This window comes from Mytilus galloprovincialis, chromosome 8, assembly GCF_965363235.1.
Source record: "Mytilus galloprovincialis chromosome 8, xbMytGall1.hap1.1, whole genome shotgun sequence".
Classification (NCBI taxonomy): Eukaryota; Metazoa; Mollusca; class Bivalvia; order Mytilida; family Mytilidae; genus Mytilus; species Mytilus galloprovincialis.
Genome location: NC_134845.1, coordinates 18,428,026 through 18,442,292, shown reverse-complemented (window position 1 = coordinate 18,442,292; position 14,267 = coordinate 18,428,026). Strand labels below are relative to the sequence as shown.

General features: G+C 31.8%; 1 protein-coding gene across 1 annotated transcript in view; it reads left to right on the top strand.

Annotated features, from left to right (window-relative positions):
- The first annotated feature begins 241 nt into the window (after positions 1-241).
- LOC143085237 (transcription initiation factor TFIID subunit 1-like) overlaps positions 242-14,267 on the top strand; it is a 51,679-nt gene continuing 37,653 nt past the window's right edge. Inside the window, exons 1-11 of the mRNA XM_076261474.1 lie at positions 242-402; positions 4,267-4,373; positions 4,672-4,783; positions 5,264-5,359; positions 6,864-7,078; positions 9,126-9,285; positions 9,923-10,125; positions 11,041-11,220; positions 12,004-12,217; positions 13,140-13,247; positions 13,541-13,641. Coding sequence (XP_076117589.1) covers positions 4,275-4,373; positions 4,672-4,783; positions 5,264-5,359; positions 6,864-7,078; positions 9,126-9,285; positions 9,923-10,125; positions 11,041-11,220; positions 12,004-12,217; positions 13,140-13,247; positions 13,541-13,641 — 1,488 coding nt within the window. The 5' untranslated portion in view covers positions 242-402; positions 4,267-4,274. The remainder of the gene's footprint in view (positions 403-4,266; positions 4,374-4,671; positions 4,784-5,263; positions 5,360-6,863; positions 7,079-9,125; positions 9,286-9,922; positions 10,126-11,040; positions 11,221-12,003; positions 12,218-13,139; positions 13,248-13,540; positions 13,642-14,267) is intronic.

Genomic DNA, 14,267 nt, shown 5'->3' with positions numbered 1-14,267 from the left:
TGGTTTTTTTATTTTGTCTTTGAAATTGTATTTTAAGGAATTTCTACAAACAAAGTGTTTTGCATATATTTTTTTTTAAACTATTACCATTTTATTGTCCATTGTATTTTTGTATGGTCAGTGAATGTATGATACTATCGGTGTCTGATTATCGGTGACAAGCGAATTCCAGTTATTTAAATTATTCTAATAACACGGATTTCAGACAGTCTTTTTCCGACATTGGTTTTAGATTTTTATCGTCTCACAGATGGCGCCATCGACATCCGTCAATATTCAATAATCAAATACATGAAAATAGCTGTTTGCAGCTCGTTTGCAATTAACTAGTACAATTTAAACACCGACAGGCACATTTACAAATTAAAACCGTTAGTGATGTAACATTTTAAAACAAAGAAAGTAAGTTTGTCTTTAAGATACGAATGCTATTATCATTAAAACGTGCTTTAGCCTTTACCTTCTTGATGTTTATGACATCTTACACCAAAAAATATTGGTCTTTATTTACTTTAAATTATGAGTCTTAACTGTAAATAACTTTACTGAACTTATCTATATAAATCCTAAAACTAGCCCTAAACTGTTTAGAAAAAACCTAACCATTGTGGACAGGGGTCCTTTGGTAAAAGAAACTACTGAGTACTGTCATGACTGTAAATTCAGAAATTATTGCATGCATTTATTATTGTCATCAATGGTCATTTTGGACTTAAATGGGATTTAATTTTTTTGCGATATTGAGAAAAATCCTGTTTAAATTATTACACAGCTTTAGCTGTTTAGTACAAGTAATCTTGATGTACAGTTCTAAAGATGCATATCAAATGTACATCTGTAAAGCTGTATTTAATCTGTATAGCGGTAAAGCTGTATAGAAGCTGTACATCTGTAAAGCTGTATATAAACTGTAAATCTGTTAAGCTGTATTTAAACTGTACATCTGTAAAACTGTATATAAACTGTACAGTTTTAAAGTTGTATATAAACTGCAACTCTGTAAAAATGTACATTAACTGCACATTTAAATCTGTGTATAAGCTAAACATATATAGTTTCTACCAGTGCATCTTGTGTGATATGATATCTATCCACATTTTATATACAGTTTTACAGATGTACAGTTTATACAGTGAAACCTGTCCAAATCGAACACCCACGGGACTTTGCGTTTTGTTCCGTTTTCACAGGTGTTCGGATTGTAGAGGTAAACGGAAGTCGACACCAAAATAATTTTGGCATTTACTGACAAGGGATAATAGGTGACACAACAGACGACAGTTTATTTTTGTGTTAATTAAGATGTAAATGTAAAAATAAAAGAAGATGAAGATAGACGGTTTGCTACATTTTTGTTTATAAATCAAACGCCACTCCGTCAATCACGCTCGTCGTTGGGAGATGTCCGACGTGGAGCGATTTTGCTTTTTATAATTATTTTCTCATCCGTTAATTCACTGACCAATTCAGATTCACAGTCACTGTCAAATGACGATTCCGTAGTTGAATCGGGAACGTCATTGTACACACAAGTTCTCGGACTAAACTGGTCACCTGCTGATTGATACTTCGGCACACGATTACAGTGAAACAACAGCAGGGGTCCAGTTTATTCTCGGACTTTATCGTTGCTAAATAGCTAACGGAAGTCTTCGGGAGCATTCGAATCAAATATATAGGGCCTCTAAAGGTAATCCAGCAATCGAAATCCATTGACCTTGTTGTGTTGCACGACTTCTTAATCCGGTGAAAGGCTTTAAAACTATTATTTAATTAAACAGTTTAGCTACAGAATGGCAGTTTCGATTTTGTGGCCGTAATTATTTGAGTAAGGTGCATTTAATTGATCTGAGGGAAAGTTCCTTTCTTGTCATTATCGGCGATGAGGGTAGCTGACCAGTTTAACGTTTCTTTACAAAAAAATCACTTTTTACATGGACACAGACATGCTAATTAGTTTGTAATAACAACCCACAAGTTCATTAAACCTCAAATACCTTCGGGGATACTCTGCCATCCTGTGTTTGTTTAATTAAATCATGCAAATAATTAATAATCAGGGATCTCCATGGATGAAAATTGAACCATGGAGGAACTTTCACCATTACAAACCGTGTCTACGTTGTACAGTGTAGCGCGATCGGAAGTATTTTATCCCTCCATACAAGGAATGGTGAACATGCTAATTCATTGCTTATTTAAATTATATTTATTTGAATTTTCATTATAGAATTAGAAGTATCAATATGTTCATTTATTGCCGTTTTTAACCATTCAAATGCCAAGTCTTCATAGTCCCCCCTTAGTCGAGAATGACCAAAGGTGTCATGAAGGTCCCCATGTAGATTTCTTGTATTTTTGGTAATTGTTATGGGGGTTAAAAATCATATGATGTGGAGCTTATTTTTCGTATTTTTTAACAACAAAACGATTCGTACGGGTTATGTAAAAGGTTAAAGAGATTTGTAAAGCAAATGAAAAGTTTTTTAATGACTTTATCTGACAAATTGATGCTGTGCAACATGCATCTTTCGAGTCTGAATAGAAACCGGAAACGCGGATGTATCAATTTGATTGTAATATACGAAATGAATTCGGAATTACGATACGATATTTCTTTACAGGAAATATTTATAAGTTTTTACTTTTAAACTTTTAAAGTCATTCTAAATTATTGTTACAGCAGTACTCGAGTTATTTATGATGAAATAATATTTACTGTTTTGCGTCTTATTTTGTACTTCTTAAAAAAGGGGGATGCTGATTGCGTAAGTCAAAATAAAGCACGTGTTCGACTTGTTAAATTGTTTTCTTTGTAACTGGATTATTAATTTATTTATTTAATCTAAATTATCATAATCATTAGCTAAACTTAGTTGATTAATTCGACAAATGGATCGTCTATCCTCAGATAGTATTCTCCTGTCTGGTTTGTTGATCTACCTGTACAAGCTCAGGTACAAGTGATTAGCGATCTTAATCCGGATATCCCTCAGGCGTTAGAACTGTGTTGGATTATAACATAAAAAGCCTAAGGGTTATGCAATTACATGCATTTGATTATAATTGATAAAACAAATGGCGTCGGGCTACAAAAATGATGAAGTTTTGAACGATGGCGGAAGACAATTTAACGATGGCACAAGACAATTTAACGATGGGGCGAGTCATTTGACGATGGCGCAAGACATTTGAACGATGGCGGGGCGCCATCGTTAAACAGGCCATGGAGATCCCTGAATAATATTCTATTGTTTTGATTGGTATTGATCAATTTTGACAGGTAATTTTTAGGTACAAATTTTATACTAACGAGCCTTCAAAAAGCGTTCGGAATTCGGTGTTGACAGGGTTCGTTTTTTTCAGGTTAGATTAACGTTAATTGATAGAGAAATTTTGTGGGACTTTGAAAATTGTTCGGTTTAAACTGAAATTCGGTTTTATCAGGGTTCGGTTTACCCAGGTTTCACTGTATACAGCTTAACAGCTGTACAGTTGATAAACAGCTTTACAGATGTACAGTTTATATACAGCTTTACAGATGTACATTTTTAGAACTGTACATCAAGATTACTTGTTCTAAAGTAGCTGTGTATGACTATAACCCTGTCACATTTTTCGCAATAATAAAAACCTCGCAATCATTTCTGAATGTACAGCATATATACATGTATCATAAATACATTTTTTGTAACTGCAAGATTGTGACATTTCAGCATTTCTACTTTACTCTTGACATCATGCATAAGCATGATAAGTATTTATCATCAGCAACATGCTACTTTAAAAAATGTTAACCTGATATTTTTCATTGCATTTTCGATAATATCCACATAATCAAGAGAAGTTACATGTACATGTATGTATGTTTATGCATATTATTATTTGCTTTAAGGTCTATTTTCTCAATTACTTTTTTCCTCCATTGTGAGAATACTTTGTTCATTTAAGGACATGTTTTATTGCATTTTTCTGTAGGCTCAGCTTGTTTTTTTTACTCCTTGTACTTTCAAGCTTGGTTTCTAATACATTTTAATTGTTTCTTAATCACTGAATTTATGATGTAGTAATTAGCTACAGCATCTGCCCTCTTTTGTTCACCTTTGGTTTCTAATGACTGCTAACCATGTCACACATCATTTTGGTCTCGTCAAATCAAAACACATTAGGGCTGGCAATATTTCAGTTTTGGAAAAAAGGAATATATTTTTTTTCTCATCATACTGAAGTCATATCTGAATTATGTATTATTAAACTATTTTACAGCCTCCATCATGGATGATGATGATGAGGACAAGTCTATTTCTCTCACTGGGTTTCTGTTTGGTAACATTGACACCAAAGGAGAGCTTGATGAAGATTTTCTAGATGAGGTAAGATGTATTTGCATGTAATCAGTCCACAACATTCGTAAAGCAAAAGGTCATGTATATGTAGTGTTTCTGTCTGTGTTGAGAATCTTAAGTGAATTTGTTTCTTCTTTGAACCATTTCCTTTCTCAGTAATGACTTGCTTAAGCATTTGCAGTTTGAAACAACTATTGCAGTATATGTCTCTTGTTTATCATGTAAAAATTTGCAAGATTGACTAATAAGTCTTACTCTTGTAGATACATAGTTTGTCAGTGAATTGCTATTTTAGAAATAATGGAAATTTTCCTTTTTCTTGTAGGAATCAAAGAGGCATCTTGGTTCCCTTGAACTTCTGGGTGGTATTGGGTCCATGGTGAAAGAGATCACTGATTCTGAAGACGGAGACAGAAGTGATTCACTAGATGGAGCAGGTAATTAAGGAATAACAGTGCTGTATTGAGTACTTGCTGTTGTCAATTAGGGATTTGCTAATTTAGTTACAATGGCTTCATAGAGTGAAATTACATTAATTACATGAATGATTTTTGCAAAACTGATAGTTCATTTAATTTGATAAATATATTTCTATCTATAAACTACTTTAGAATATCTACACATGATTGATGCTTTGATAAAAAAAAAATACATTTGTAATCTGTGAGCAGCAATAAGGGGGCAATAAAACAACACAAGATATACTACCATACAGTCAGAAAAATGGATAAGTGCCAACCCAATATATATATTTTAATGTTACAGATCTTATCTGACTTTATTTACAGTTAACACCTAATTAACACACAAACCAGTGACACATTAGAGCATAATCTTGTAATGTTGATTCAATATAAACAGATCCTTGTGTCATTTTGCAGAAGTTTGATATAAAGTTGTAAATTGAATATTTTCAGATAACTATAGTAACAAAGCATCTACAGCAGTGGACTACTCTGATATAAATGAGACTGTAGAAGAGGATGAAGAACAACGATCATTTGCATTTGTTGGTTTGTATGATGTCTTTGTATATATGGTCACAATGCATGTTCCCTGGAAGATGTTTTCTCTATATCATTTGGTTGATTTATTATTGCTGTATAACCTACATCTGCATATATTCACATTGTCTTTTGAAACTGTAGTCAAATTTCAATAGCCTAAAGTGGCCTCTGTGTCCGATAGGTCTAAGTTGTTCATCTACAATATCTACTTACCTGTCAATAACAAGTATCATTAAAATATTCTGAAGTCCATGAAAATCATTAATTTAGATATTTATAGATTATCGTTGATACAAGATTGATTTTCTCACTTGAGTCGGGACGGCGAAACCGAGAAAAGCAATTGAGTTGAGATGGCCAATGATGATCTGTTTATCGCTATTTTACCTATGACACTGTTGTCAATTTCATTAGCAATGCCACGTGACTCCTAAGTTTATAGCAATAATTTTCCATCTCGAGCGAGTAGCATGATATAAAAAATTATCACAAAAAAAGCTCAATGGAAAATGCACAAAATAGCGAAAATGCTGAGTCTTTGACTCTTAAAAATTAATTCAATTTTATGATAGTTAGCAGGCGAAATGCACTCTAATTTTTAGTTATTCTATTGCTCTGGCATGTTTTTTCCTGTATACAATCTGATATAAAGATTTTAAGAGTGTTAAGTATTGATTGTAAAATAAGTTTTGTACATTTATGTAAACAGTATTACATATAACTTTGGAAATTTAAATCCTTTAGTATTTCTAAAATAAAGAGTAATTGAATTTTAATTTGATTGCTGTCATAACATTTAATTAGTAAATACCTGTATACAGAGTTTTCAAGGGAAGTAACTGTTTACATACATGTACTGACATAAAACCTTGTACACATCCATTGTTTTCAAGGAGAATTTTGCATAAAGGTTAGTAAAAGCAAGATGTTTTGATTGCTTAATGGCTAACAGTTCCATTATAAAATAGATGAGGACACCTGTGCTTTGTTGTCTCTGAATAATTCTTTGCAAAAAGAACACTAGTATATTCAAGTTTTATCATTACTTGTATTACTAAAACACTGCAGAAAGAAATTTTTTTTCTGCAGTGTTTTAAATCCTGTGGAATACCCATGAGGGTTTGGACAGTTCAATTATTTTTACATTTAGTTCAAAACTACAATTTTAATTTAAGTACTTTTATAATTACAGAATGATCAAATCAATTAATTATGTAAAAAATAAATACCTATGATTTATAAAACTGTCAAATGTTAAATTTTATCTGAACCTCAACTATTTATATCATTTATAAATGGGAATTGTTATTTGTTATTTATCATTTAATTTCTAATTAATTTAATATAGTATATTTAAAAGACTCCAGACCAGCACTTCATACTGCCCAGTATTACCTAGTTAAATCCTCAAAAGATATTTGCAGCCATAGATAGCTTATATAAGTACTAGTTGAATTGAACCATCAAATAATGCTGTAATTTTACAGACATGTTCTTTTTTTATATATAGGAAATGAAACAGGTGAATATGAAGATAAAGATTCTAGACTTATGCCACCTCCATCATGGCTGCCAAAAACTCCCAAGGCTGAAGATGAGGCTGGATTTACCTCCCCTGATAAAAACTCTGCCAACAAATATCATACACCACTTGCTTCACTGAGACCACCAGAGTTATCCAATGTAGATGTTACTGAACTATTCCCAGAATTCAGACCAGGCCAGGTAAGATACAGATATAGGTACCAGTGCAAAATCACTCTGAGAAGTCGAGAACTTGTCAGTCAGGTCAATCTTATTTGAAAATTATCTTTGAAATTGTGCATATTAATATGTATTGAAATTAATGCTGTTTCCATCATCACGGCTTAATTTTACAGCTTTTTCTAGAATTCTATAAAATAATGACAAACATTGCAGTTATTTTTCTAAGAGGTCAAAATAAATGCTTACTTCATTGTTATTATATATCTTATGCTATATACAGAAGGTGGATGGTGAGGTAAGAGTGTGTCATTTTCTTTGGTCTTTGGACTAAGATTGAATGCTTAGTCTCAAGTCTTTGGGTTATGTTTGTTTTAGAAGGGTTTCCGTTGACAATCACACTTTCTTATTTTGCGAAAAATAGCATTGTTGCGAATATGATTTATTCTTTAACAAATATTGTTTTTCTAAAGAAAATTGACTCTGGGGAACCCTGTAATATGTATGAAGAATTTTTTTAAAACTTACAAAAAAAGACCTGATTCATATGTTCAAAAATAATTGCATTAATAGTACAAACACATCTATGGTAACTAATGTTTTAGAAATGTACTTTTCAAGACTCCTTTGGACGATTTATATGCCTCATTTTGCCAAACTTATTGTCATTTTTTACTGACCAAGACTTGAAAACAAATCTGTTAATTTCTATTTTATATAACGTAAAACTGCTTGCTTTGGGGGGTTACTGTACTGTCTTTTCTTCTCTAATTGTGGGATGTATGTTGGAATATTTTGTTTCAGTTTTCCATCGCATGCATGATAACATGTTAAATGTTTTTGACATATATTTGGATTTAAAAATTCCACAATATGAAGCTATTTCGGAACACACATTGAGTGAGTCATGTTTATATGACACAGTTCATAATTGAAAAGTAAAATCACAAAAATACTGAACTTAGAGGAAAATCTAATAGGATGGTCCATAATCACATGACAAAATCAAATAAAAAACCACATCAAAAACGAATGGACAAGAACTGTCATATTCCTGACTTGGTACAGGCAATTACAAATGTAGAAAGTATGGGTACAGCAGTCATCATCATGTAACAATTTTAAAAGGAACAATTTAACAGAACACAAAAACATCTATGTACAAACTCATTCATTGATTTGGGTGTCTGAAGTCAGAAAATTTTATACGTCACATATATTTGTCGTTCAATGTACATACAAACTATTTTAAAATTTCACATAGGCAATGTTAGCATACAGGGTTAAAAAATCAAAGGTATGTAAGAATTAATTTTAGAAATAGACCGAGATTTAATATAGTCCAAAAGTTATATAGAATTTATAAGAATCCACAAATAGTTCATTCCACTATGCGATTGAATAATTTTGACGTTTGTGGTCCAACTTTTTTGTAATTCATAATAGAAATATATCATAGTGACATAAAATAGAACAATATCATACTGACAGGATCTTTGAAAGTACAGAGTCACGTAATTAGAACCAACAAAATACAAAAAGTTATATACAAAACACACCAGCAAAAAATGAAAGATAATACAAACACATCAACGGGATGTTTAAGTACCGAGCCACGTTTAATGGATATCACATAAAACAATCCAACAGTTGAAGTAATATTAATAATAAAACAAAGACAAATGAAAGAACAATAAAACACGTTGTTAAGATGATAAACGACATCAGTATGCAGAATCTATACATCAAGACCATCAAGTATTATTTGTGAAGTTGATATGGAATATTTATCAACAAGTGATGTTTGCCATTGAATTTTTTTTTTTATAGATCTCTTACAGGAAGGCACCAAAGCAGAAAATTAAAACAGACTTCCAAGATATGATTATTATTTGGACTAAACATGACTATGAAATTTTGTAATATAAATGATTTGTCTGATGAAATAAGCCGTGGCCATCAATAGTTATCATGTTCCTTAACTTGAGCTTGCTTCAGTAATAATATCTATTAAACTGTATTTATTGATATGATAATATAGAATTTATTGTTTTTGATGCTATTTCAGGTTTTGAGATTTTCTAGACTATTTAAGCCAGTACATGTACCACATCTTTATAAAAAGAAAAAGAAGAAGAAAACAGAAGATGGAAAGGATGATAAACATCCTGATGGAAGGAAAGAGGAATATAAGGAGGAAAAACTTGAGAATGTTTACGATGCTGATGGTATGCAATATGACACATTAGTTTTGGGAAATATTTAACTGTTTGTCATGCTTGTATAGCATTTGATAAACTGAACTAACACTTCAGAGGTCAATTTTGAAATGGCATTTTGAGATATATATTCCTTTGATTTATAATTTTCAAAATCTTAAACAATGAATTTAAAAACAATCCAAATAACTCAAACACAACGAAGAATTTTACAAATCCAGCATTTATTCAAAAATTTATAATGTTGTGTCGTTGTTCTCCTCTTATATTTAATGCGTTTCCCTCAGTTTTAGTTTGTTACCCCGATTTTGTTTTTTGTCCATTGATTTATGAGTTTTGAACAGCGGTTTACTACTGTTGCCTTTATTTATAAACCAGGTTAATTCCATTTTCCAAATTTTATGCAAATCTCCTCATTAAAAAATGAAAATAACAATAAATAAAAAGAAGGATTAAAATGATACATACAGCTGTGCAACCAAAACAAATTGTTTCAGTATAAATGAAAAATTTATGATGTCCTATAGTTGCTTACATCATTTGGTTTAGGTTCACATTTATCTCTTTGGCAATCATACCACATCATCTTATCTTTAAGTTTATCTTAAATTATGTTAGGCACAACCATATGATCTATATTTATTAGTTGATGAAGACAAGAAGGATTTATCTCACATGACAGCCGCCCAGAGAATCATGCATGGTCTAGAGAACCAGGACAGTGGAATAGAGGATAGATCTTCACCCAGTGAGGAGGAGGAGGATTGGTCAGAGGAAGAAATGGAGGATACTTTCCAACTTAACCTTGGTCGACCTGCCAGACCTGAGGAGATAATGTCGGATGATGAGGTTTGTTATTTTATTATATCCTTTGTTGCTTTTTTTTAATTAAGTTATAAAAAAAGTTTTGAAGAAATAGATTCATTGTATTATATCATATCATATTTGTCAACAAGTTGTATTTTGTTGAACTTCAGGGGGTGAAATTCATCTGTCTTGGTATGGTAACTTCATATATTGGCTCCAAAGCTTGACCTCAGAGTTTTACCTGTCTATTTAGCATTGTAAAAATATTGTCATGGATTAGCTTCTGATATAAAGTTCTTTATATGAAGAATCTGTGTTAAATATAGATTCCACAACTGCAACAAGTGTATTACGATATTTCTCCACTCGAGACAGTTAAATCTTAATATTTTAAGCGCGAGGGTTGCTGAGCTTTTTAAATAATTAAAATTTAACTGTTGAGAGTGGAGAAATATAGTAATCCACGAGTTACAGTGGTGGAATCTGTTTCTCTAATGATTTTTATCCTTCCTTTTCAAATATTTGAGGAAACTTGTGTACTTTTGATGTGACATCATCAGGCATGGTCGCCTTTTTTCATGACGTCACAATAAGAAAGTTCAGAAGAAAAGAAGAAAATTTAACGTCACAATTAAATTTCAACCAATAGTTTGCCGAGAACAGATTTTTCACTAGTGAGGAGAAATATTTTCTCACACCAGTCAGGAAATAGCACAAAAATTAGAGAAATGCCTTACACCCTCATTACACAATGAAATGGACCACACTTTTCAGTCATGGCTTGTCTTTAAAATTTTGAAACATTTAGTCATATCAATAACAGATAAAAAATGTGTAAAATCCTTGCTTGACTTTGAGAATATGTTTTATGAGTCACTGTTATGAAAATAAAAGTCAGTAGCTGACATTTGCATATTTTCTGTAAATCAAGTGTCATGACTCTTATTTATTCTACAGGAGAAATTAATGAAGCCAATAGAGGCAAAGACAACCTCAGGACAACAGTTAGTGACAGGTGAGGTAGAGGAGAAGGCAGAGGTAGCTCCCTGGAGGTATGGACCTGCTGCTTATTGGTACGATATGTTAGGGGTCGATGAAACGGGAGACAACTTTGATTATGGATTCAGACTTAAACAGGTATGACGATAGTGAAATGTTTTAATGTTACTTACTTTACTTGCTGATAGATACAGGAAGCATTAATATGTATAGCAGTTTAATAGTTTAACCAAGAGAAACAGGATAGTTATTAGAGGGCAACAACTGTTTTTTTTTATACAAGGAATATTCATCAGTTACCTAAATCCATTGACTTGGGGTAACAAGTTGGATCTGAGGGTCAAACAGAATACTATAAACCAACTTATTTGTGGATACTTTATTTTGTGTTAAGTCCATTGATGCCAATTTCAAGGCGATTTAATTTTGTGATTTTCAAAATTACTTGATGTAGTCCAATAAGGAGAGATCTAAGTTTTACTAGTTTGCGACAATTTATATTTGCATTATTTTTCTACTCGCAAATGACACGAAAATTATTTGGATTACAGTAGTTGTCAAATACATTCTAGACATTTGCACTATTAAAGAAACAGCATTTTAGTCTTTGACATAACACCATTCTATCCCATCCCACACACACAGAATTTCTGAAACAGGATGATATAGTGTTTCACTGTTCTTTCGTCCATCAGTCTCACTTTTGCATCTGCTGAGAAATGCTTGACTCTTCAATCTAAGAAAACTTGTACTTTCAAAAATGATTGAATCTATATTGTAAAAGAAAACATTTATATGAAGGAATAGCAAAATCTTTTATTCTACAAATACCCAGAAATAGACTTAACGGCAAATATCATAGCTATCAACTCAAAGTAAGTGGTTAGCTTGTTCTGAAATAAATCTTTAAATGTATTTTAGAAATCTCAGTCTGACCAAGAAGACATTCCATCAGACGATGCATTTGAAGATGAGGCTTACCTGATGGTGACTCAGTTGCACTGGGAAGATGACATCATATGGAATGGAGAGGAAGTCAAACAAAAAATCCTTAATTCATCCAAACAGAAAGCAATGTCTGCAGGCTGGATACCTAGTACTACATTCAGAACAGCTACACAATTTACACAGCAAGGTAGAATTTTTTTAAAAGTGCAAGCAATATTAGTGAAATAATGTTATAAATCAAAAATAATTATGAAATCTTGAAGGTTACTCAATTCTGAATGTCTAGTGGCAAATTTAAAAGGACCGGTATAAAATATGTCAACAAATTGCAGTATTAGATCTTTTCAAGCCAAAAGTATGAAGCAAAGCTTTACATTAGATACATTTTTTAAATTTCAATGAGTTGAACCTGGACAACTGATTACAGAATTTCAAAGAAACTTGCACATTCTTCTTAACAATCTAGGGATATTATCAGAGATATAATTTCTGATAAATAGATTTGATATTTAAGCAGATAAAATAAGACTATTACACTGACAGCACCAGTTTCACACGAGATACAGTGTTTTGTACTTTGTATTTTTCAGATATAATATATTTATAGATAAACCAGGAGAAGGATACATATGGTCCGAGACCACAATTGTCGTCCCTTGATTTTCGTTGTTCACGAATATAGTCCCTAGTGTTAACAGTGGGTTACTTGCCATTAATTTTTATACCCCTTCGAAATTTATTTCTCCATGTTTAATGCCTCAAATTGAAAGTAGGGGGTGAAATTGCACTGTAAAAAAATTTGGGTTCAGAATTTTACAGGAAAGTAGTGATTTGGTCCAGCTGAAAAAGGTTAAAAATTAGCACTTCGGCAGCTGTCAAAAGATTTCAAGACACCCTAAACACAAAATTGTCCATAATTTGAGTTAGAGCCGATGAAGTTTTCTATAATTTTGATATAATTTGTCCCAAAAGTAGTACAACACACTGTAAAAATTTCATTGAGAAAGCGCAGGTGGGATTTTTTTAATTTTCATTTATGTTCTAAAAGAAATGCACTACGAATTAATTGTGGTCTCGGACCATATTTTTAAGATATAATAAATTTACAGGTAAACCAGGAGAGAGTTACACAGGCATGGTTCCTAAATTTCCACAGTTACCTGGTTATTCTAAGACCATTCCAGGGATATCTCCAATGTTTCACCATGGACAGAAAGGTATGTTGAATAATGTAATATAAAGAGTGATGCATCTGTCAAATTTTAGACCTGTTAGCCTTAAGCTCATTCTCCAAAATTGATAGAATATTGTTCTGTATATTTAAATAATTTGAACCAGTTGGCCTTTTAGGTATTTCCATTTTATTGAATAATATCAACCAAATAGCAATTTTGTTGTCAACTAATTTTTATGTACATTATGGTACACATTAAGAATCTTTCTATTTTAAGAAACATTTTGTGCAATACATGTATCTTACATCCAATATAATTAAAAGTATTCATTTCAGAATCAGATGATAAAAATCAAGAATGGTTTTCTATATTTCCAATAGAGAACTATGAACTTATTTATGGCAGATGGGAAGATGATATCATATGGGATGCTCAGGTAATATATAAGACAATAATGAATTGCATGCTTTTACGAAAAAAACATGAATAATAGGTCTGCGATTGAAATATTTTACAGAAAACTGTTTTGGTATCAACCATTTCAGAATGGCATCTTATTAGCTAAATTACTTTCTCTACTATTTATGGGATTTATCCTTTTGCTGACCTGTTGATTATTTTTATTTAATCAACATGTGGTTCCTTTGTTCTCAGTTCTTCATTGGTCAAAATTAGATTATGATGTCAAATTTTCTTGCTTTCCTCAGATTTTCCTATTGTGACTTCATGAAAAAGGAGACCATTATGATGCCACATTTTTGCAGATCATTCCAAAGGGGAGGATTGAATTTGTCTGCATATTGTTTAAAAATCATAAGAGAAACAGATTCTACTAACAAATTTTGTGCAATTCAATATTTATCAACACTCCGCAAGTAAATTTTAAGAGCTCGGCAAGCCTCTTGTTTTTAATTTGAAAATTCAAATGACTCTAATGGATAAATATCATATCATACTCTTACAGTGGAAGAATCTATATTTATTTAACAGAATAAATAAATAACAGCTATATCTTGATGCTTGTGTCTTGACCACTTGATAGGTCAAGAGGAAAAGGTTTGG